This window comes from Mytilus trossulus, chromosome 14, assembly GCF_036588685.1.
Source record: "Mytilus trossulus isolate FHL-02 chromosome 14, PNRI_Mtr1.1.1.hap1, whole genome shotgun sequence".
NCBI lineage: Eukaryota > Metazoa > Mollusca > Bivalvia > Mytilida > Mytilidae > Mytilus > Mytilus trossulus.
The window spans coordinates 68,685,773-68,709,659 of record NC_086386.1 but is presented as its reverse complement, the minus strand read 5'-3'; the positions used below and the strand labels follow the sequence as shown (position 1 = coordinate 68,709,659).

General features: G+C 30.8%; 1 protein-coding gene across 2 annotated transcripts in view; it reads left to right on the top strand.

The window, feature by feature from the left end:
* The window catches only part of LOC134695700 (prestin-like), a 36,168-nt gene extending 13,175 nt beyond the window's left edge, over window positions 1-22,993 (top strand). The window contains exons 1-19 of one of the 2 annotated variants that reach the window (XM_063557064.1): window positions 463-564; window positions 3,559-3,963; window positions 4,791-4,901; window positions 5,626-5,837; window positions 7,687-7,851; window positions 9,275-9,430; window positions 10,159-10,241; window positions 10,836-10,983; window positions 11,366-11,479; window positions 12,830-12,907; window positions 13,750-13,845; window positions 14,346-14,452; window positions 15,231-15,300; window positions 15,966-16,130; window positions 16,392-16,637; window positions 17,505-17,559; window positions 18,155-18,270; window positions 19,512-19,597; window positions 21,558-22,993. In XM_063557064.1, the coding sequence (XP_063413134.1) occupies window positions 3,612-3,963; window positions 4,791-4,901; window positions 5,626-5,837; window positions 7,687-7,851; window positions 9,275-9,430; window positions 10,159-10,241; window positions 10,836-10,983; window positions 11,366-11,479; window positions 12,830-12,907; window positions 13,750-13,845; window positions 14,346-14,452; window positions 15,231-15,300; window positions 15,966-16,130; window positions 16,392-16,637; window positions 17,505-17,559; window positions 18,155-18,270; window positions 19,512-19,595 (2,358 nt within the window). In that variant the 5' untranslated portion in view covers window positions 463-564; window positions 3,559-3,611 and the 3' untranslated portion in view covers window positions 19,596-19,597; window positions 21,558-22,993. Of the gene's footprint in view, window positions 1-462; window positions 565-3,558; window positions 3,964-4,790; window positions 4,902-5,625; window positions 5,838-7,686; window positions 7,852-9,274; window positions 9,431-10,158; window positions 10,242-10,835; window positions 10,984-11,365; window positions 11,480-12,829; window positions 12,908-13,749; window positions 13,846-14,345; window positions 14,453-15,230; window positions 15,301-15,965; window positions 16,131-16,391; window positions 16,638-17,504; window positions 17,560-18,154; window positions 18,271-19,511; window positions 19,598-21,557 lie in introns of those variants that run through there. The other variant, XM_063557066.1, reaches the window with a different exon arrangement.
* The last annotated feature ends 894 nt before the right edge of the window (window positions 22,994-23,887 follow it).

The following is a 23,887-nucleotide window of genomic DNA, read 5'->3' as shown; positions in this document are numbered from 1 at the left end:
AAACAGCACTTAAACCATGGTTTCTACAGTTATTCATAGTGGCTAGAAGCGAGTCGGCTGCTAGCTTGATTCTGGTGAGGTATAATATTACAAAGTTAAAACTGATTATCACGGTCGAAAATGGCATCAATGAAAAGTTGATATATAACGTTTTATATATAAAAAAATAAAATTAAATAATAGAGAGAGATTAAACAATTAGGACGAAAACATCACTAATGTTAACGATTTAATCTAGATATATAGTTATTTGACAGCTAGTCCGTTAAGTTATAAATCAATCGATGAAATTTAAATAGTATGTATTTTAAAATATTAAAAAAGATAGACAAAAGAAAAGAAAATTATAATACCGCCCATCTAATTACTACTTATTGGATTTCGTCCGATATATACATCACAACTTAGTTTATCCTGACATTTGAATAAAAACATATATTGATCAATACCCACATCTGTTGCAGATACTTATATGTACGACTTAACACGTCAATAATTATAGTCGCTTTCACTGTAACTCAAAAATCAACCATGGCGTGAAATGGAAGTTACTTCAAAATTAAGGTAGGGAACTTAATAAGAGGTTGAACCCCTTGAAATTGTTTCAGTGAAGTGTTCATTTCTCCATTTTGCAATAGGCATGGTTGTTTCGTCTGCTTTTAAAGTTATAAACGTCACGGTCCGTCGTGTTGATTTTTCTTTGAATAAAACGTGCAGATAATTTACATGTTATTGCCGAGTCATATAAACTTTTAAAATATATGGTAAAAGAAATACATATTTTGGTGCTTGATTTTTTATTCAATTTTTTTCTCATCAATTCGTGCATCGTTTTAATGACAGATGTTGAAATGTCTGTCAGCGGTATTTATAATATATAAACAAACCACAGTTATACAAGTTAAAAAGTATGTGGAACATTACCCATAGCCTATGTAGATGGTATCTGAATTATGCACTCGATAAGCTCAAAACTAACTATGCGGAACCAGGAATGGCACAATCAAAAGCAGGGTGTGATTTATTTATGTCGAAAAGATAAAATTATCTGGAGAAAAAAAAGTATCGGTTTTTATCATTGTTGAAGACATGCACAGTTGGCTATAATTGATAGCTTCCACTTCATTGAACTCTGTGGATAGTTGTCTCATTGGCAATCATAGTATATCTCCTTATTCTAATAGCAAATTTTTATACTAATTTCCTAGTGTTTTTACTTTCTGCTAAAGGAGAATCTATAGAAACGCAACGCATCTAGATTACACTCATTTTGGTTTCTTTCAAATTTGAAGAAATTCCTTCAACATTATTATGTTTACACTTTATTCAAACAGTTTGGACTTCTGCTGCTTTTTCATATCCAAAAGTTGCGAGAAGTCTCATAAGCGAAATTCACGAAATTCATCTTAATGTGAGAAATTCATCTTAATACACTGCTAAGAATATTTATTGAACAGCATATAATTTTGATATTCGCTGCATGAGGGAATAATTACTGCCAAAATGTGCCGTTTGAAGTTCAAATTTGATTTTTTGGAGTAGAATGTGGAATTAGTGATCGATATATGGATATCAATATCGAAGTTCAGTGGCAAATATTTCATGTTCTTGACGATAGAAAGTTCCAAAGAACACATACGTTTTTTTAATTTAATTATAGATACTCGAATGTTTCGTTTTTATATGTTACGTAGTTACTATATACAAGAAATAGAACTGTACGATGTCTGGCAATACGCTAGCAAACATAAGAAATTAATATTATAGTTGACGCTATGAACAGTTGGCAGTACGTCAAAACATGAAAACAACACGATATATATTGCATGGGTCTGAGGCGCTTTTCTGGGGTAACCTTGATCAGGAATGCTCAAAACCGTATATTTGAACAAAATCCAAGGATGTATAAAACCGAAACTGTAAAAGAGCTATATAATAAAAATTGACCTAAAATAATAACCAACATTGCCCGAGGGGTTGAAACCTAAGTTTCTTGATACTAGTAATTTCAAAATTATAAAAAAACAACAGGCAAATTTAGAAAGGTTTGTTATCAATGACATGAGAACCGACAGTACTGACTACCAAGCTGATGATACCCTTCGGGACTGATGGTCCATTAGACTCAGTGTTGAAACGAAAATTTGATGGGGGGTCCAACTACAACATCCCCGCGGGATTCGCCAGTGTCATTTGATAGACGTAAATGTTTAGTGATCATTTTGTAAAGTGCATTTATATATATACATGTACATGTATTTAATTTAGGGTCGATATATTCCTTATTTGAATAAATGGTTATATACTAATAGTTAAGTACTACGTTTTTATATATTTGTACAATTCTACTGTATTATGACGAATTGAAGTGGTAGCTACATGTACAAGTTCCGATTTATGACTTTTTCAGAACTATAGGGATTTATGACTTTATTCCGTAGAAATACATTTATAGAGAAATCAATTTCTTGGAATAAATTCTTATCTCAAATCCCATATATTCGTTTTCATGGATCTTCATGTATTACACGGAAAATTAATTTATTCCATTTTTTATCTCCATGACTTGTTTATAACTGTTATTGTTTGTTCTTCTCTAAATTATTCATAATTTAAAAAAAACAAAAAAACAGTGTTGTATATATTTCAACTTAAATACAATTTAAAAATACAAACAGAAGTTTGATTGGCCTAGAAATATGGTAGCCTTACACGTAAGCTCATTCAAAGTTATAGGAATGCAACACAAGACAATAATGCAGATTTTTTTCAAATAATTAAGTTCCATGGAAAGTCAGTGCAGAAAGGTCAAATAAGAATAATAAAAAAAAATATAAATTAAAACAACTACAATTATGTTCATGAAACATTAAAAGTCAAACGTCTGAGGCTATGACTCAAAAACTCTAGTTCGTTAAATCTAGCGGAATTCCATGAAACAAGGTTAATCCAAATACCGTTGTAGGAAACATGTAATATTGATTAACAAGAATAACAGATTTGATTTTACATGGTAATTGTCATAATAAGAATACGGGACTCTTAGAACAAGCTCTTAGAAATAAGTCATGCGTGGGAACCAAATTATAATTTCAATTGGTAGTAGCACATCAGTATTTGTCAATTTTGCATGTTTTTTTGTTTTTTTTTATCATAATCTTATTTGTTTTACCCATAAGTTCAAGGTATGTTCTTTGATAAAATTATATTCAAAGAGTACCATTTTCGAAGAACACCCGTCAGAATTTTTTTTCACATTCCGTGCTTAATTTAAGAAATGTGAACACGATATGTAACTACCGTGCTACAACTATGAAATTAAGAGTTATATCAAATTTTTCATTATTTGAAATTTGTCATAGATCATAGCAAGAAGGTTATATTAGATATCTAATATAACCTCCTTGATCATAGCTTGTGCGGTTATAGCTGTTATATAATTATGACATTGACATATGAAATGTTGCATGAATTGTGAATTTCAGCAGCGAAAAAGCTCAATTTAATATTGGGACTTTTTTCAAATATGTTAATACTTATTGTTTAATTTTTTTTCAGACAACCAGAACAGAGAAAATTAGCTGACATTTTCTACTTCTCAAAATATAGTCATGTCCGACTCAAATGGTGACATAAAAACAGTTCAGCAAACAATTCAAAATGGGGATGTCGAAACTGGTTCCATTGCCGAAACATCTATATCCAATGGCAACGAACCTCCGAAACTATACCAGGCCAATACCTTCCGAAAGGAATACCGTCAACCCCACAGCGAGGACTCTATCAAAGACTCGTGCTGCGACCATTTTAACTCAATGTGTAATTGCTCTTCAGAACACTTGAAGAAGGGCTTCTTTAAAACTGTGCCTAGTATAAACATTATGAAAAAATATAAAATTAGAACTGATCTTCCGAATGATATCATTGCTGGATTTACCGTTGGTGTTATGCAACTTCCACAAGGTACGTCTAAATACAAAAGAAAAAAAAACACTTTATCTCTCGTGATATGTCTTTCAAAAGAATAAACAGAGAGACTTCAAGAGAAAGGGCAATTAAAATAAATTCACAATTAAGGCTGCTCTGATAGTGCATCAATTGTATGTAGTCATAAAAAAATTATAATAAGTCGAAGGGTACTACTGCATATATATTTGTGTATAGAGACGTGGGATTAAAATTAATGAGACAGGACGAAAATGACCCCACTTAACCATTTCTCAAAACAAATGGCATGACTGACACTTACATTTTAGTTTTGATTTTTAATAACACGAAAATTAAAGATTTCTCTCGACATTCACTTCTTTTTCCTCACAGGAAAGCTTTTGAAATTACACGTCTTGTCTCAATATGACATGTTCACATGCTTCAAGTATAGATTTGCAATCGGTGGATGCTACTAGGCAATTAAAGGATTTGTTTTGTAAACGATATTTTTTTTGTAAATGTCTCTTGATTTTCTTACCATTAGAAAAAAACAACAACATTGGAGTTAAAGATTTCATGAAAATACACTTAAAATGAATCTTTAGGGTGCTTTTAGTAAAGTGAAATTATTTGTTTGTTATACCGATATGTAAATTTTCGCATGTAAATATATTGTTTTCATTTTTATACAAAACGACATTATTTGGAACACATAAACAACTGGCAAATATCAATATATCGGTATTTTAAGTTTATGAATATATTAACTGCAATGCATGTGTACTTTTAATGTTGTATTTGATTTAGGTATGGCTTACGCTATGTTAGTAGATGTACTTTTAATGTTGTATTTGTTTTAGGTATGGCCTACGCTATGTTAGCAGATCTCCCACCTATTGTTGGACTTTATGTAGCATTCTTTCCCGTTCTTCTCTATTATATATTCGGAACATCAAAACATATTTCAATGGGTAAGTATTGACAACAGTATTTTTGTTTTATTAATGGTAATAACTAAACAGACTGCGATCGTCGTTAGATTAATTATGCAATCAAAAGTTTAAGTGCAGTTGTTGCCAGAATAATTGTCCAATCAAAAGTCTTAGTAAAGTTGCCTTCAGAATAATTTCCAAATGATGATGATGGTGATGGGAGGCTGCAAAGAATTACACAATGCAAACATACCCAAATTGTCTAAACCCTTGATACAACAATGGTGTACATTTCACAAAACTAAAAAGTTTTCTGTGCTCGTTCAAAATTAAATTTGGGTACAAATAAAATCTAAAAATCAACATTTTAGAATCTCAATTAAAAATTGCCATCCAAAGAAATAGTCATTCGTTTGTCCAGTTCCGACACGTTTTCTTGTGATTGACTAAAGTCAGGACCCTCAACAGTAGTTGTTGTATGCAATATATTCATGTTTCTCGTCATTTTGAGATAGCAGATCTTGGAATGTATCTTTAACTTTTGAACATCTTTGATAGACAACGAACGATTTAGAGCTCGACAAATTATATAAACACATCACCATTGTTAAAGACAGAATGTTGTACTCTAGACATCTCTTGATTTTTCGGTGGATTTCATACTTATTTATCTATCGTAAACATCATTTATCATTATACTAAATAGAATCTCCTCCTTTAATAAATAGCAATTTGTTTTATCTAATTTACTATTGTTTTCAAGGTACTGTGGCCGTTGTGAGTCTGATGACTGGATCTATTGTGTCACAACTAGACGAAAAGCCAGGAGTTGTAACATTAACAGTCGAACCCTACAATGTGACTGGTGGAAATTATTCCACAACAACACCGGGTACACCGGATCTTATTTCTGCGCTGGACATAGAAAAGATGGCGTTAGCGGCGTCTGTATGTTTTCTTGTGGGTGTGATACAAGTAAGTGACGAAAAGTTTATATTTATAATATATCGTTAAAATGCTTCCCGTAGTTCTATTTTTTTCCATATTTTCTTATTTTATTTGTGTTTCCAAGCGGGAATAAGGTGTTGTAGGTATGTGCCTTTCAAATGCACGAATAGCTTGCGAATCAATTCTTGGTATAAAGCTTAAAACATGTAATGATTACACAAACATGTATTAAAAAAACCCGTATCCTTCTAAAAAAGGAGACTTGGTATGAATGCAAATGAGACAAGTCTTCACAAGAGACTAAATGACATAGAAATTAACAACTTTAAGTTAACTTCAAGATTGTTTTTATCATATTGGCTTATTAGCAAACACGTATATATTTCTAAAAATATACCATTATTCCGAACAAAATTATATTCTTGTTTTTAGATCTCATTTTTAGCTCACCTGGCCTAAAAGGCCATGTGAGCTTTTCTCATCACTTGGCGTCAGTCGTCGTCGTCTGTCGTCGTTGACAATTTTTCAAACATCTTCTCCTCTGAAACTACTCAATGGATTTGAATGAAACTTAGCATGATTGTTCCTTAGAGTATCCTGCACAAAGTGTGTGCTTCGATTTTTGATCCGTCAAAAAACATGGCCGCCATTACTTAAAATAGAACATAGGGGTCAAATGCAGTTTTTGGCTTATATCTCAAAAACAAAAGCATTTAGAGCAAATCTGACATGGAGTAAAAATGTTCATTAGGTCAAGATCTATCAGCCCTGAAATTTTCAGATGAATCAAAAAAACCATTGTTGGGTTGCTGCCACTTAATTGGTAATTTTAAGGAAATTTTGCAGTTTTTGGTCATTATCTTGAATATTATTATAGATAAAGATAAACTGTAAACAGCAAAAATGTTAAGCAACGTAAGATCTACAAATAAGTTAATATGACCAAAATTGTCAATTGACCCCTTAAGGGGTTATTGTCCTTAAATGACATTTTTTCACAATTTGTTCATCATATTTGCTAACTTTAAAAAATCTTCTCCTCTGAAACTACTGAATGGATTTGGATGAGACTTAGCATGATTGTTCCTTAGATTATCCTGCACAAAGTGTGTGCTTCGATTTTTGATCCGTCAAAAAACATGGCCATCATTACTTAAATAGAACATAGGGGTCAAATGCAGTTTTTGGCTTATATCTCAAAAACAAAGCATTTAGAGCAAATCTGAGATGGGGTAAAAATGTTCATTAGGTCAATATCTATCAGCCCTGAAATTTTCAGATGAATCAAACAAACCATTGTTGGGTTGCTGCCACTTAATTGGTAATTTTAAGGAAATATTGCAGTTTATGGTCATTATCTTGAATATTATTATAGATACAGATAAACTGTTAATAGCAAAAATGTTAAGCAAAGTAAGATCTACAAATAAGTCAATTTGACCAAAATTGTCAATTGACCTCTTAAGGAGTTATTACCCTTTAAAGACTTTTTTCACAATTTGTTCATCATGTTGACTTACTTTAAAAAATCTTCTCCTTTGAAACTGCTGTATCAATTTTAGCCAAACTTAGGCTAAATGAGTTTTAGAGTTTCAGAGTATCTAGTATAAATTTCATATTTCATTTCCTTGTATGTCAAGAAACATAGCTCCTATGGCTAAAATAGAACATAGGAGAAAATGATTTTTTTTTTGCTTTTGAAGAAAATAGGACGATTCAAAGAACATTTAAATAAATTGAAAAGCCAAAATAATCATTGATGAGATTTTAAACCAAAAAAATTCAGGTGAACGATTCAGGCTCTTGAGAGCCTCTTGTTTTAGAGATCATGTGTACCATAATAGTATTGATACTGTATACTGATAATTTATTTCAGACATTATTTGGTGTTTTCCGCTTGGGATTTGTTACCACGTACATGTCCGACCCTCTGGTCAGTGGATTCACCACCGGCGCTGCTGTACATGTCTTCACTAGTCAAGTCAAGTATATATTTGGATTGAAGATAAAGCGGTTTCCAAACTTATATCAAATATTTAATGTAAGTACATAATAGTATATGAAGAAATCAAAATATTAGTTTATTTGTGTTTCAACTACAGTTATTGTAAAATATTAAGTTATAGAGGCATAAAAAAAAAAAATATACAAAAAAAAGGAGATAATCTTACATCCAAAACAAGATCATAAGATCCCCGAAAGTAAGAAATACGCCTAATGAAAAAAGAATACAGTCAACATTATTCTCATTGAAATGTCATAGTTTAGCATATAAGCATTGCATAGAAACATTACAAAACTTTTATTTCGCTTGTTTGAATTTATAACAGATGTGTACTTTAAAAGATTTTAAAAAGATTTTGTTTAATATACTATTAACATGTTTCTTTTTGCTTCATAGAAAATTTAAGATTTTCAATATTTTTCAGCAAATGAACACTTTCTAGATAAGTTTTAATTCTTTTGTTATTTACAGCTAATTAGCACTTTCGGCAAGTTATAGGAATAAGCGTTATTAAATTATTTTGGCAGCACTCCTTTTGCGCCAATTACTGTTTTTCAGGGGTATCATTTGCGCCAATATTTTTTCTCTCAAATGTATCAATTGCGCCAGTTTTCGGAACTCATTTGCGCCAATTTACCTGAACACATATTGATCGTACTTATATATATTTAGTATCATTTTTGTCTTCTAAATTTTTATTCATTAAATAATTTTTACTGTTGTTGGTGGAAGGTGATTTCCAGCAATTGTATACAATACATGGATTCAGGAATGGACATTATATTCCACTTTAATATTGCCTTTGTCTTCAAAAAGCAGGAGACTGTTATAGAAAAGTGATTCTTTGCTTAAGGAATGTTGTGAAAGATTTAATCTCTAAATGAATTTTACATCTATGCATGTAGATTTTGAGGAGAGAATGCACGTTGTCGTTATAAGAATTTTTCCCAGGAATTATCATCACTAGAGGCATGTCGTTTTCACCTTGGCCAGACATGGGGTCGAAAAATACTAAATCTTGGACTAGCAAAAGAGTATAAAAGTTGGCAGTGATGTTAGCAAGTGGTTACACCATATTTTTTTATTAGCTTTTCTGAACCCAGATGAAGTAGGTGATTGCTTTGCTGAAGATTTAATACGGGATATGTCAAAAGACAAGAAAATAGAAGTCATTTTTCTTTAAATTGGCGCAATTGTATATTTTATTTTTGGCGCAAATGATACCATGCAATTTTTAAAACAGGTGGCGCAAACGTAGCATTGGAGAAAAAGAGTTGTGGCGCAAAAGGACGCATTTTTGGCGCAAACGGATCTTATTTTACAACACCCGCGCACTTTTAATACATTAAGTCACTTTCTTTTCAGTTAATGTCCATCTTCAGTATATATGTTATTTTACAGTAAATAAGCACTTTTAAGATACATTTTGTAAGTTAACTATTATTTTTAATTATTTCAGACGTACAGAGCAATTATTGAGAACATTGGGGATACAAATCCAGCTACAATAATAATGTCGGCTATTTGTATTGTGATTTTGTATATAGTCAAGGTTCAGGTCAACACGAGATTCAAGAAACACTTGAAAATACCTATACCTGTTGAATTAGTAGTGGTGAGCATAAATAAGATGGGATAGGTTTGGCGATCTCCAAATTGAAGGCTTATTGGCTATAAAAGGCCACGTGCACATTGTTGTTAGACGTCTGTGGAACAGGGAATGTATAAAAGAAAATTACAAAAATACTGAACTCCGAGAAAATTCAAAACGGAAAGTCCCTAATCACATGGCAAAATCAAATGATTAAACACATCAAACATGCTATACGGCATTAAGAGAATTGGACAATTTTGGGATAAACTTATAATTTTATAAACCATCAAAGTTGTCGGGGAGTTATTCACCTATCACAATCAGCATACGCGTGAATGTAACAGTCCGCATGCTAAGGGCGTATGGTGTAAAGCATATGAAAATAGACGTGGCATGACCATCAACGTGACAACTATCTTCCAAAGTTCAAACGAAGTGGATTTAAACAATATATTCCCTTTATTTGAACTCTAGAGGGTAATTGTCACATTGGCAACAATACCTCATCTTCTTACTTTTTATATTGAAATACAAACTTATGATCTAATATAAAAAGAGTCATAACAACAAGATTGCAGTATTTATCTACTAATAAAAAATGAGGTGAACGCTAGAAAACAATGTTTATAATATTCATTTATTTGTTTTGCTATTTTTTATACAATATTTTTATTGAAACAAGGACACAGCTGTTACATAAGCGGCCTCGTTTTTTATATCCCATTTGATAAATATATTCTCTACTTTAGGTTGTCATTGGTACACTGGCCTCTCATTATGGACATTTTCATGATAATTATGGAATGAAAACTGTTGGAAAAGTCCCTGCTGGGTAAACATCTTAATATATGATAATCTTATCATTTATACTTATAGTACATTTTTGTATTATACGTTTGATTGTGCGTTTAAGTTGTACATCTGCATGCCATTTTTGAATTGTAAGAGATTTATTCTCTCATTTATAAGACATTGAAAATTAGTTATAAAATCAGAAAAAGTTATTCTCAAATATTGCAACCTTCAATTTAAAACTTTGACCTATATTTTGTCAAAAATTATCTAAAGATTATGAAAATAAAGGGACATTTTTTTTTTTATCAATCTCGATTCTTACATTGATAACTCATGATAAGCAAAGCATCATTTACGGGAAATTACAAGTGTTATTGCTGGCGTCTTGATACCAAATGCTTTCAGTATCAAGCTCATTTGAATGGTACATTGGCAATCAGGAAAAATCTACGCCAGCGTATTTCAATAATTGTACATGAAGTATGACAAACAAAATGGAATAAATAGCTAATATATTACAAAAATCATATTTTGTCTTTCTATAGTATTAATTTAAACGTTTTATTTTATCACCATGTGTTTTAGTTTCTAAACACGTGTAACAGAAATTCACAATATTACTTTTTTGCAGGTTACCACTACCTAAAATTCCTTCGTTCAGAGATGCTGCCGATAATTTCAGTGAAGCTATCATTGTTGCTGTTGTTGCATTTGCTCAGTCTGTTTCTCTAGCTGCCCTTATGGCCAAGAAACATCATTATAGAATAGATTCTAATCAGGTATATCTTGTTTAAATATTTTCCGATTTGAATTATCTTCTGTAAAGTAAATTATCTTAATCCCCGGCTGGGTTCGTTTTTGAAAATATCTTTTAAATAGATATATTGTGAACGAACATCTAAGGTATTGTTTATATACATTTAATACTGGGAATCCATTGCATCAATATAACACATATACATGAAATACTAATTTTTAACTATTCGAGCAATTCATTGCTTTTATATGACACATTCAAACACATACTATCTTTCACTATTCTAGGAGTTCAATGCTTATTTTTGTCTTTAAACAAATTCTCTCTTTCACTATTTCAGGAATTATTTTGATATACAATGTAAATGACACACACAAAACACATACTCTTTTTCACTATTCCAGGAATTCATTGCATATGGATTATCTAATATATTTGGATCTTTTTTCTCCTGTTACCCTGCTGCAGCCTCTGTTTCCCGTAGCTCTGTCCAAGAATCAGCAGGTGGTAAAACTCAGGTATAAAGTAACCTATGTAGATAACTGAAAGATATTATAATTTAATATAATGAATTAAATCTAGACATGCGCAAGATACTAAAGGAATATTAAAACTCATAATTCGAAGCGAATTTACCACGTCATGGCAAAAAAATAAATAACGGCCAAAAGACAAACTACAATCTACAAAACACATCATTGAAAGTATACAAATCTGATGTTTGCATGTCCTGGTACACAACTGCACGACAGCAGCATTTCCTGAATATTTACTCTAGTATTGTTGGAAGCCGTTTATAAGTGCTTTGATATGCTTGTCGGTTTTTTCATTAGAAAAGGCAGAGGAGAATATTGAATAAAAATGATATATATTAATCCTAATTGACTTATAAAATGATTATTCTTACCAAAGGCATATTTTCTTACATATAATGATTTATTGATAGCTTTAATGTTCAAGGCACAATTATCATATTAATACATGATTAACATGTGTTGCAGTACTAATAAAGTTATGTCTTTTATTATGAAAACAATCAATTACCATTTGTATACTTTAATCGAAGTCTTTATACGTACAAACACAATGGTCTTACAATGCGTGATTTACAAGTTATCTATAAAAGATTTTAGTATGTAAACGTCATCATAACCATGATTTGTACTATCCTTTCGGAACAACGTGATTTACCGCCAATAAATCAGATTATTTCTGCATGTTTGACGTACGCTTTAAATGTTGTCGTTATACGTACAAGCACATCGCTAGTCAATTCGTGATTTATAAGATATCTGTTCTAAGATATTAGTCTGTAAACGTTACTCTTATCATGACATGTACTATCCTTTCTGAAAACATATAGATACAGGATGTGGTATGAGTGCCAATGAGACCAACCCTCAATCCAAGTCACAATTTATAAAAGTAAATCATTATAGGCAAAGATACGGTCTTCATATGCATGCAAACGCTATTTACAGTCTGCAAAACAGATAAATTTTGCCAAGGTTGATATATTTGAATTAGAAATTAGCAATCGGTACTCCTCGACATTTTTCTATGACACCATTTCAGTGTGCTTAAAAAAAAAGTTAATATAATTTGTGTTTTAAAGAATATTATAAATTATATTTAAATGCCGATTTGAACACTTTCTTTTCGAAGTATAATAACAAAATGAAATATAACCAAGACCAAAACCAGGAACAACCAATATAATAACTTGTTTTTTAAGGATCGGAAGACAATCATTATTTTTCAACCTGTAGTTAACCAGAAACATCTATAACAGTAGGACAATTACCAGACGAAAAAAAATGATTAGATTATATATATATATATTAAAAGAACTGTTTTTTTCCTTTTAGCTAACGAGTGTATTTTCTGCCGCTCTTGTGCTCGTTGTAATTTTGGTCATTGGACCTCTCTTTGAAGATCTACCAAATGTAAGTATTTCTTCAATAGGTAAATTTCTCCATCTTCTTCATATGCGTATCATTGTTAAGACACTAAAAGTGTCACGAACCTAAAAGAAAAACAAAATAAAATCATGCAATCATTTAAATTACCTGCATAAAGTTTTGGATGGAGTGTACAGAATAAAAATAATGGGCACAAAAATAATAAAGAATAGAGAAAGTTAGAAAATAGAAAATAAATGTCGACAATAAACAAAATGGCCTTGAAAATTAAAGAATGAGAAATAAAGAACCACAATCCAGACCGTCTTTCGAGAGTATTGTAAGTTTGAGGGTAATGTGTGTGAAGCAAACTATGTAAACCGTATTAAAAGAGTAATTTTTGGCTGCAAAACGTAGTTTTTGCAACAATCTGAAATCAGATGTATATACAAATAAGGTGATGTGGTGTATATCATCAATGAGAATACTTTCCACAGGTGCCCAAATACCTGCAAACACACACAGTATGTTAATTATGACCTCACTTAAGGAGCTTCCATAATCAGTTTCAAAATAACAAGGATTTCAAATGACTGGTATAAAAAGGTGGAAGTTAATAGAGAAACTAAAACAGCTGAAAAAAATTATGGGTCAATGTTTATGTTTTTTAGACAAAGGACATTGATATTTTGTCGGGAAACAGTTTTCTCTAGACTTTTTATTCATTTAACATTGGCCACTATCTTTTTTAAAAACTATTATGCAATTTGTTTTTGTATCAATGATTTTGATTGGAGGAGAGTAAGCGTAAAAGTCTCTATCTCCTTGTCTGTAACTAAGGAAGCCGACATTTTGAATCGAACACTTAATTTAACTTATGTTTTCAGTGTGTATTATCATCAATCATTGTGGTAGCATTGAGAAGCATGTTTATGCAGTTGTTTCAGCTTAGGAAGCTCTTTCATGTATCAGCTTATGATTTTGTAAGTATGATCAAGCAATCAAGTAATATAGTATAATTCTCAATCTGTATAGATAGAACTGCCTATATAGTTTACCAAATTATCAAAATCAGCTATTTATATTAATAAGTATACCAACCAAATATGTATCTTTGTGAAGTACACACAAAGCACACGTATCTGATACAAATTATACATTTGTGGCAATTGTTATAAAAATCAGGAGATTGAACGTAATAACCAAAATGTAAACCGCACACACAACAATATCATTTTGACTTTAATTTATAAACATGGCGTTTATACAACAACAGTTATCAAAGGTACCAGGATTATAATTTAATACGCCAGATACAACAAAATTAAACATAAGGTCATTTTTACCTTTTCCGTCTGCTTTAAATCTATCTAACCGCTAAAGTGTTTGATTAAAAAAAAAAAAATAAAAAAAAATGATTGCTTCATATTCTGAAATGACGAATTGAATACTTATTTTTTTGTATGATTCTTTATCATTTCAGGTTATATGGATAGTAACATTTGTATCAGTTGTAGTATTCTATGTAGATATTGGCTTGTGGGTAGGAATTGGATTTTCATTTGTGACAGTAGTCGTCAGGACACAGGTGTAAGTTTGTATTTATATACTTTTACATTCCTTCAAATAGTTCCAATAGTCCCATTTATTTTCATAACAGTCGATGCCACTGCAGATGGACGTTTCGTCCCTGAGGGTATCACCATCTTAGTAGTCAACACTTCGGTGTTGACATGAGTATCAATTATATGGTCATTTTAGTAATTTTTCTGATGACAAAACTTTATTTTTTTCGTAAAACGGAATAGATAACCTAAGCCGTAATTGGCACAACTTTTTGGAATTCGGGTCCTCAATGCTCTTCAACTTTGTACTTTTTTTTTGCTTTATAATTATTTAGATATGAGCGTCACTGATGTGTCTTATGAAGACGAAACGCACGTCTGGCGTATTAAATTAAAGTCCTGGTACCCTTGATTACTATTTGTTATTTTCAAATTTGTGAAGTTGTGTGTCGTATTATTCTGCATCTCACTTTCATATCTATAAAATCTGTTTTAAAGAACGAGCGACTGAGAACACATTGAAATGATCAAGTACATTTATATATTCAAGAAATTCAAATCTCTCATAGGGGTCTATCGTATTTAAACTTGTTGTTCTATTATATGATACTATTTTGTCTTTGTAATTTTACAAATATGATTATTATTTGTTATAAAACATGACTCATTTCTACTATACAAGCTGTTTTTTAAATCTTAACTATTGAGTTTGAATTTGCAGTACAAAATAATAGCTTCAATATTTAGTTATAATCATTATCCTAATTGCTGCATATATATTAAATACAGGATTTACTTTTCAGTGCGAAGGCCAGGATATTAAAGAAAATCGATCCCGTTAACGCATTCGCAGATGAATCTAAATATGTGAAGGTACATATGGTTACAATGTATGCTTTAGTTGTGAAAATGAACTTTTGAAGAACTGAAGAAAATTGTCTGGACAAAAAAGTCGATTTCGTAGATGAACCCCCATTTTCAGATCTAACATACATTACAATTATCTTATGACTTCTTCTGACATCTTTGTATTTTTCTGATAACTATGGTAGTAGAAACTAGAAATTGATAATATTCCAAATAATAATTTTCATACATGATTAGAGTTTTAATTTTGAAAATAACAAAAATATCGAACTCAAAAGAAAATTCACAATCGGGAAAGTTCACAGAAAATGACAAAATAAAACATCTTTTGATGGAACTCCTTTCTGATATTTAACAATTCGTTCCCATCTGGATCCATGGTGTGATGCTGATCCCGTACATGAATTCATCGAATAATACACTGAATTGACTTTTTATAATATATATCTCAGCTTACTTCTCTTGTGGAAAGTTGTCTCATTGGCAATGATACCGCATCTTCTTTTTTTTATATTTGATAAAACTTAAATACAAATTACAAAATTGAAATTCTAGATATTCTCAAATACCATATATGATTTGTCATCGTTATAACACAAATGACTGTTAAACTTACAGACACATCATTATGAAACAAATATATGCATAACTTGATTTAATTTGATTTACAGACTCGTGGATTCTCAGGAATAAGAATTGTCGGGTTCAACGCACCACTTTATTTTGCAAACGGCGACCTTTTCCTCAAACAAGTATATACATTATCAGATACCAAACCAGAACGAGTAAGGAAACAAATAAAAAGGCTTGGATCCATATCGGAATTCAGACGACAGGTATGAAAAAGAACTTTCTTAGAACGTTGTTTTAGCAAATGGAAAATGTATAAATGAATGCAATCTTTTCTACGTATGACTGAGGTTGCAAGATTCTAGACAACATGAATAAATAATTATAACTAGATTTGTTTGATATTATGTTCATGCTGCTCTTATTATGTGTCAAATGTTTAAATGAACCATAACAAAAAATCATACATGCTCATTTGGTGTTTTATTCGAAAGTAATTTTGATGTTGTTTTTTGTTTTTAATCTAGAGTTCCCTTAAATCGCTAGAGTCTATATCATCATTCCGTTCAGCTCGTTCTGATTCCTCGACTAGAAGCTCAAATCCAGGAAGCTCATTAGAAGAGAACGGATTCTTGCCAACATCAAATGATCTTGCTCCAATGGGAAGACCAATAGATACCAGTATGGCCGACTGTGGATACGTCCATCATATCATTCTTGACTGCTCCGCCATGTGTTTTATTGATACGGTGGGCGGAAAGATTCTTAAACAGGTAACAATACGAAAAGTGTCTTTAATAACAAATTGTTAACTCGTTTGGAACATTTTGTTATATGTTCTGAATTCACGCCAATGTTTTTCTGTTTATACATAGACTTTTAATAATTATTCTACATTTTCGATTAACTCACTGTATATAATAGGTAATATCGGACCCAAAATATGTTTCAACAACCAATTTTAATAATTCACACAAAAGAATAAGTGTCTGGTGAAGAGTAGAATTACAAAATCCTACACAGAAAAGTTTTAAAAGGTTTATCATGATGAATCTACTTTGGCGATAGTTAAATATGAACACTTGAAAACAAAAGGCAATAAAAAAAAAACTAATTTTAATTCAGAATACATATACAAGGTTGTATTTCTACACTAATTGGGGAAACGTACGGTAATCAAATGAGCAACTTAACAATGTTTTTTTTTTTTTTTTTTACATTTGATGAATTGTTTTCTCATAAACTACTATACTATATTTCCCTTTTCTTATAACTATAATTTAAAGGGATGCATGATATAATTGACCATTTACCATTATCTTGTAAAGAAAGGATCACTTTTTAGTTGATTAACATAGATATATTAATAGGGTTGAGATCTCAAAAAAACATGTTTAACCCAAATTTGCGCCTGTTCCAAGTCAGGAGCCTCTGGCCTTTGTTAGTCTTAATAATCAAGTTCATTATCACTGAAGTCGTATACAAATTTGTTTATGTGCCATCTGAAGGACACCTCCGGAGGCCGGAGATTCTCGCTACATTGAAGACTCATTGGTGACGGTCTGCTCTATGGTCGGGTTGTTGGCGCTTTGACACATTCCCTATTTCCATTTTCAATTTTATTTATTCATTTTTTCCAGTTGTGTGATGATTATAAATCAATTCATGTGACAGTGCTTTTGGCGTGCATTTGTGGTATGTATAAAACATAATACCGATAGATTAATAAAATAATGCATGATCAATATTATCTCTCAAAATTAAGTATTTAGTAATGTTGTTTCAACTTTTTTTCGAATGTAAATTAGTTATTGAAAATTACAATATATATATTTTTCTAGTAACAATGGAGTGTTCGATAAATAATGAGTTTCGATTGTTTTTTAAATTGAATTAGAACAAATGTAGACCTACAAAAATGTGAACCACATTGTATTAAGTAATTAACTGTTGTCTAAGTTGCTTACACCCTGACGTCAGGTCAAAATAGAATATGAAGGAACCTCATGGAAAGAATAACAACACAACGGTTTGCATCAGGGTTCTGGCATTACATTGCTCACCATAACATAACCTTAAATATAAAGATGTCAGTTAAATGTATGTATGTAAGAGAAACAGTACATAGTCAAGTTAAGGTGCCGGAGGATTTTTCTCTCTTTAAAAATGGCAGCTATACAAGAAATATCAACCGCTCTAGATTACTGTCTCATAATTATATTTGGTAATTTTTTAAAGAACAACTCATGCCATTTTATATTAATCTTACACACATATATTCCACTTTCAGATCAGGCATGGTCAGTGCTAGAAAAGACGAAGTTTGTTGAAAAATATGGTGACGTTACGTATATGACAGTTGAAGATGCAGTTACTGCTGCTAGACTTGCATCGCCGGCAGAGGAGGTAATTAAAAAACGATTTCAATGATAAAATAGAGCTATGTTTCTTTTATAAATTAATTTTGGTTCAAAATCTGCACTAACAATGTTTGCTCTACTAACAAATAAGATTAACAGCAAAACTCTTTTAAATGAGTTTCGGAATTTCAAATTTTTGGTATCTAGCATTACTTAAGAAATATCTAATGTCGAAATGAGCATCTGGTGGTGAATTATGTTTTCATTAATGAAGATAATGACAATTTCAAATACAAATAAGGTGAACAAGTCAATTACTTTTCTTTTCTGAGTGGGTTAATGATAAGATGGATTATAAAATAAGAGAAATGTGAAAATATTTGACTTAGTAAGGACAATTTGTTGTTCACTTATATATAATATATCTCATTTTGGTAAATGGCTTCTGGCGTACTATTACAGGAAAAAAAAATACCAAGACAAATTCAAAAAGGAAAGTACATAAAATGTGACAAAATAAAACGCTATCAATCAACGAAACAAGAAAGAACAACTAGTACATTCGTGAACCTTTTTAAAAAAAAAATTAAAAAAAATGGAAAGCCAGCTAAACACCTCCCTCTTGTATGACAGTTGTGAATAGTTCGTTCTATTGACAAAATCGTGTGATAAACTGAAACACACATAAAGTGTGACACAAACAGTGACATTAATTATTAACTCATCATAGATACCACGCTTTGTGTTACGTCTACAAAATTGAAGCTTGAATTAAACAAAAGTAAAAAATGTCAAATAATTAAGAAGTTGAAAAGCATTGATAACGATACAATTCTGAAGATGATGCAAGCTACAGTATTCTAATCATGTTGCTGAAAACAATCCTTTTCCGAAAACATTATTTCGAAAAATGCAAAGTTTTGAAAACTGTTACTACAAGATGATCATAATGAGGATGGTTTTTATACTATGACGGACTTGCACGGTCAGTATTTCACAATTGACTGACCAAATCAATGATAATTCGTGTCAATATAGAAATGCTGACAACTGGGCTGGTGATACCCTCGAGAATGGAAACCTCTTCCAATAGTAGTCACTAAAAAAAAAAAACTCATCTTAAATTGCGAATGACACGTTTGGGGTATAAATTACTTTTATTTGACTGTTATGTGATAAATTTTGCATTGGAATTTTTATGAAAACAATTATGTTTTTTTTTTTAACACTAATGATATTTGTTTGCATGCACATGACTAACAAAACTAACAATTTACGAATTTTCAGAGAAAATTGAAAATTTATCTTGAAACTATTATGGAGGAATCAGAAATTAACACAGAGACACAATTAATTTCTGATAATACTTGACAGTGAGTAAAGGAATTCACTGGGGATAACTATGGCTACATTCCCATATACGTTTTCTTTAAACTTCTTTGTAGTTTTAGTTGATCCTTTTATGATATAATGTCATTTTATTTTATTTTAAATGGTGGTGAGGACTTTGCAAATAAATGACCGGAAATGAATTGGATTTACTGGAAATTACTATCGCTATTTACCCATACCAAGTATACTTTTTCTCTAAACCTATTTTTAGTTTTATCATATATCGATAACATTGTAATTGGAATGATGGTTATTACTAAGAAAATTTATGACAATATAATCAGATTTGATCTTATGATTTATAAGGAAACAATGAAAGAGAAAAAACACTTTTAAGAATTCAAATTACTCATTCTAACATCGATGGTTTTCTATTTAATTTCTCCCTATCACGATAAATAAACTATTTGTTGCATTAATTTGTATGAATATGCATTCGGAAAATGAATGATACAATGACTGGAAATGCTAATACCCGTGTATCATTTATAACTAGTAAAATGAATATGGGAATTTTGGAATAAATCAATTTTGGAATAAATCAACTCTAACATCGAAATTTTGAATAAATCAACTCTAACATTTGCCTTTTGAATAATTCAATTCTAACATCAAATTCATAAAATGAATAGGATTCTTGAAAATGACGCATTAAAACACAAATTTTCTTCTTGTTAAAAACATATCTTTTCAGTGGAACTTATAGTTTGAATATTATAATTTAAGAAATGTAATGATAAACAATAAACCGATAATATCATGCCTATACTTCAAGTAAATTTCTGTAAAGGTAAGGAATTTGTTCGAACACCAAAGGAAGACTTTTGCGCATTCACGACATGTCAAGATATTGTCTTATAAATATCGATAATGCGTACATACTTTCGGTTGTTGCATACACTATAGCATAAATTGAAGTGCACATAAACATTTTGACGTTTCAACTATGCTTTGTTGCTTTGAATTACAAAAATCCATAAAACGGTACCAAATGACTACTTAATATTTGCATGTAATTTGGTGTTTTGTACAATATCAGTTCTTGATTTTTAGAGATTTCAATACTAATTTCTTTATGATACTCATCTCTGATTGGAGTGGTGCTTTGAGGTGTTGGTATTTAATTGATATGATTTTCATATTAAATCTTAATGTAACATAATGCAATTGAATTGAAATGATTATTATTTCCATGATGAAACTTTGTATATCTATTTTAATAGCTCAGAGAATTTCAGAATTTTCATCCAACTTGATAATCTCCCATGTAATGACTCCTAGATATGTAGCCACATCGAATTTTGAAAATATCATGCATAACTGTGAAATAATACTGACCAATTAATAGTGGAAAGAAACTGAAACTTCTAGGATCATACATGAACCAGGCATTATACCCAGATTTGCATATATTTGTTTTCGTTAATGACTTTAAATCAATCATATGAAAATGAATTCAAAATACCTATCTTAGAAACTAAGAATATACTGATGCAATAAACATACCAGACACCTTTAAGAAATATGTCACTGAAAATTCTTAAGTGATGCCACCTTATTTGACCATGTGATTGCCTAAAACGTCAGAATGTAAGAAAAGAAGTGACGTCAGGGGTTTGATAATCTGTTATGTTATGTTTTGCAACCCTCGGAAACAGTGTATATCTAATAGGCTGAATACAGAATAAGATCAACGTTGGAATATTTAATATATGTTATATGTATAAACAACGAACGAATGACCAATTTGGATAAGTATCAAGTGCCTTTTTTAATGTTATTATCTACAGAGGATTTTATAAATAAATTGTTTAACTTAAATTCGATTATTTGTTCTCTTTGATCGTAAAATCATATTGTATGTCGTACTCTCTCATTTGTTTATAACAATACTTCTTTCTAATGTATAAAATTAATAAACAAATTTTATTTTATTTTCAGCCCGAAAATATTCACATGTAAATAAATCCAGTAGGAACATACGGGTACCAGTTATCACTCCTGATATTCGAGCAGTGGAAAGTAAGGGTAAAACGAAGATTGAACTCCGATCATTGCAATACGAACTAATTAACCGGTTATTTCACATTGCATACTGTTAAGTACTGATTCTGTTATAGTTTGAAACAAATGTTGTGTTTTAATCCCACAAGTGCCACTTGTTAAGAATATAACGTTACACCAGATATCGTTCATATGTTATTGCTGATTTAAAAGAAATCTATTTAGGTTATTATTTTCGATTTTACTATATTTAGGTTTGCTTAACAAATTCTAAATAGTTACTTATAAAATAAAAATAATTAGCATGCACTCTTGCACAAAAGTGTATACTGTGAAAAATGTCTTAATTATTCCTATTTTTTTCTATGTGTGTCCTTTTTTCTACAAATGTCCCCATGCATGCTCAACTCTAATACATGCAATGCCAATTCAAGTAATGCTGGTATATCTAGAGTACACTGTTTTCGGCCATATTAGTCACTGAAATATAGCAATGCATTTTACAAAAAGTGCATGTAATTTTGTTTGTTTTCTTGTCTTCAAAATAAGACATTTTGTAATGTTTATAAATATTTTTCATTTCACTTTGCCTTATTCATAACACTGTATGTATACATGAATTGTGTGTTTGCTTTATAATCTATTGATCTTCTTTTTATGTATTCTTTCTTTCTTTTTTTCATTAACTGTTTATTTAATCAGGGTATTATGTAGCATAGATTATAACTCATGTCGTTGTGACGAGTTCAGTATAGATGGGATAAGTCACTAGTTCTTCACATGTTTATGATTTTTATTTTTACTGTGTATGAAAAGACCAGAGAACTCAACTCTTATTTCATGATAAAAAAATATATGTATGTTTTTTTTAAGATACAGTGCGGTTAAATGAGTGTGACTTTTAACACAAATTCATTTTTAATGTCAATCGACCATATAGCTGCACGTTTATAAACTTGTTTTTCTTAAAGTCAAAAATCTTATCATTTAAAATTGTCTATTTTATCGACCTAAATGTGACAAAATGGATTATTTGTCAATAAAAAACAATTCAAGGAATCTCCGTTCAGCCTTTCTGTAAGTGAGTGCTCAATTAACAAAATAGTCTTTTACAGATTATGAACTTTTTAAATGTTTATGACGCCATTTAAAACCTCTCCAATTCATTGGTGTTGCAATAAATGCGGCATAGAAAACCAAAATATCTGTTATGTTCGTCTGCCAAATAAATGTGTATACATTGTACACATGATATATGTATGTTGTACACACGATAGAGATACGATTACTTGTGATATTCTTGTTAAACAGTTTTGTTCACGACATTGTATAATATTGATGCATTAACTGTAAATACAAATATTGTTATGTTATGTAGTTTTATTTTATTCGATAAATACCTGAAAGGTTGACTGAGATATAGGAATATTGTAATATCTGGACTGATCACTTTCCAGCGGTTAACATTATGACCACAGGGAGCTTTGCGTTTTGATCTCCGGTAAAAAGGTAAAACATTCGCAGCAAAGTCTGCTCGATGATCATGTATTGCAAAACCTCTCTGAGGGCGCGTATGATGTGTAATGCAAGGCTAAATATCTGCCTATATCAAAATATCCCAATTTAATGGCGGTTAAAATTCCCTGCTCGTATCTCGGTGGTCACATCTAGCAGAAGCTACCTACTATATTGATTACTTATTTGATTTCGTTCTGCGAATGCATAGAATAAGTGCCATTGGATGCAAAGGAATCAATCAATTCATCAACATTTTTGTGATCTGCATTCCATCTGTCAAATTTAATCCATGGTTAAAATGTTGCTCAGTATGTTTTGTTTCTTTTATGCGAATCAGATACAATTATCGGTTGTTTGGAAAATGAGAATATTTGTCCCTGGAATAATCATGACAATATTCAAAACAGAGGGAAACCAACGTTCACATGAATTAACTATGATAATAGTTTTCTTAATCCACGAATCGCACATAAATTAACTCAACATAGATATTAGGTTGAAATTTTGTAAGCCATACACGAGTGTGTTCTACCTATAGTGCCTAACAAGATTTTGTGAGGTAGACGAAATTGACTTTAAAACGATAGTATTGACTTTTTTTGTCCAAAAATAGGTAGATCGGACATATTTTGACTTTATTTGAGGACTTGTTACTTTGGGATTGATTGTTTTTAGTATGTTCCTTTGAGACTGAAAATTGTTGTTTTTTGTAAAATAAATAATAATTTTACCTGGCGTAGTTGTGCGTA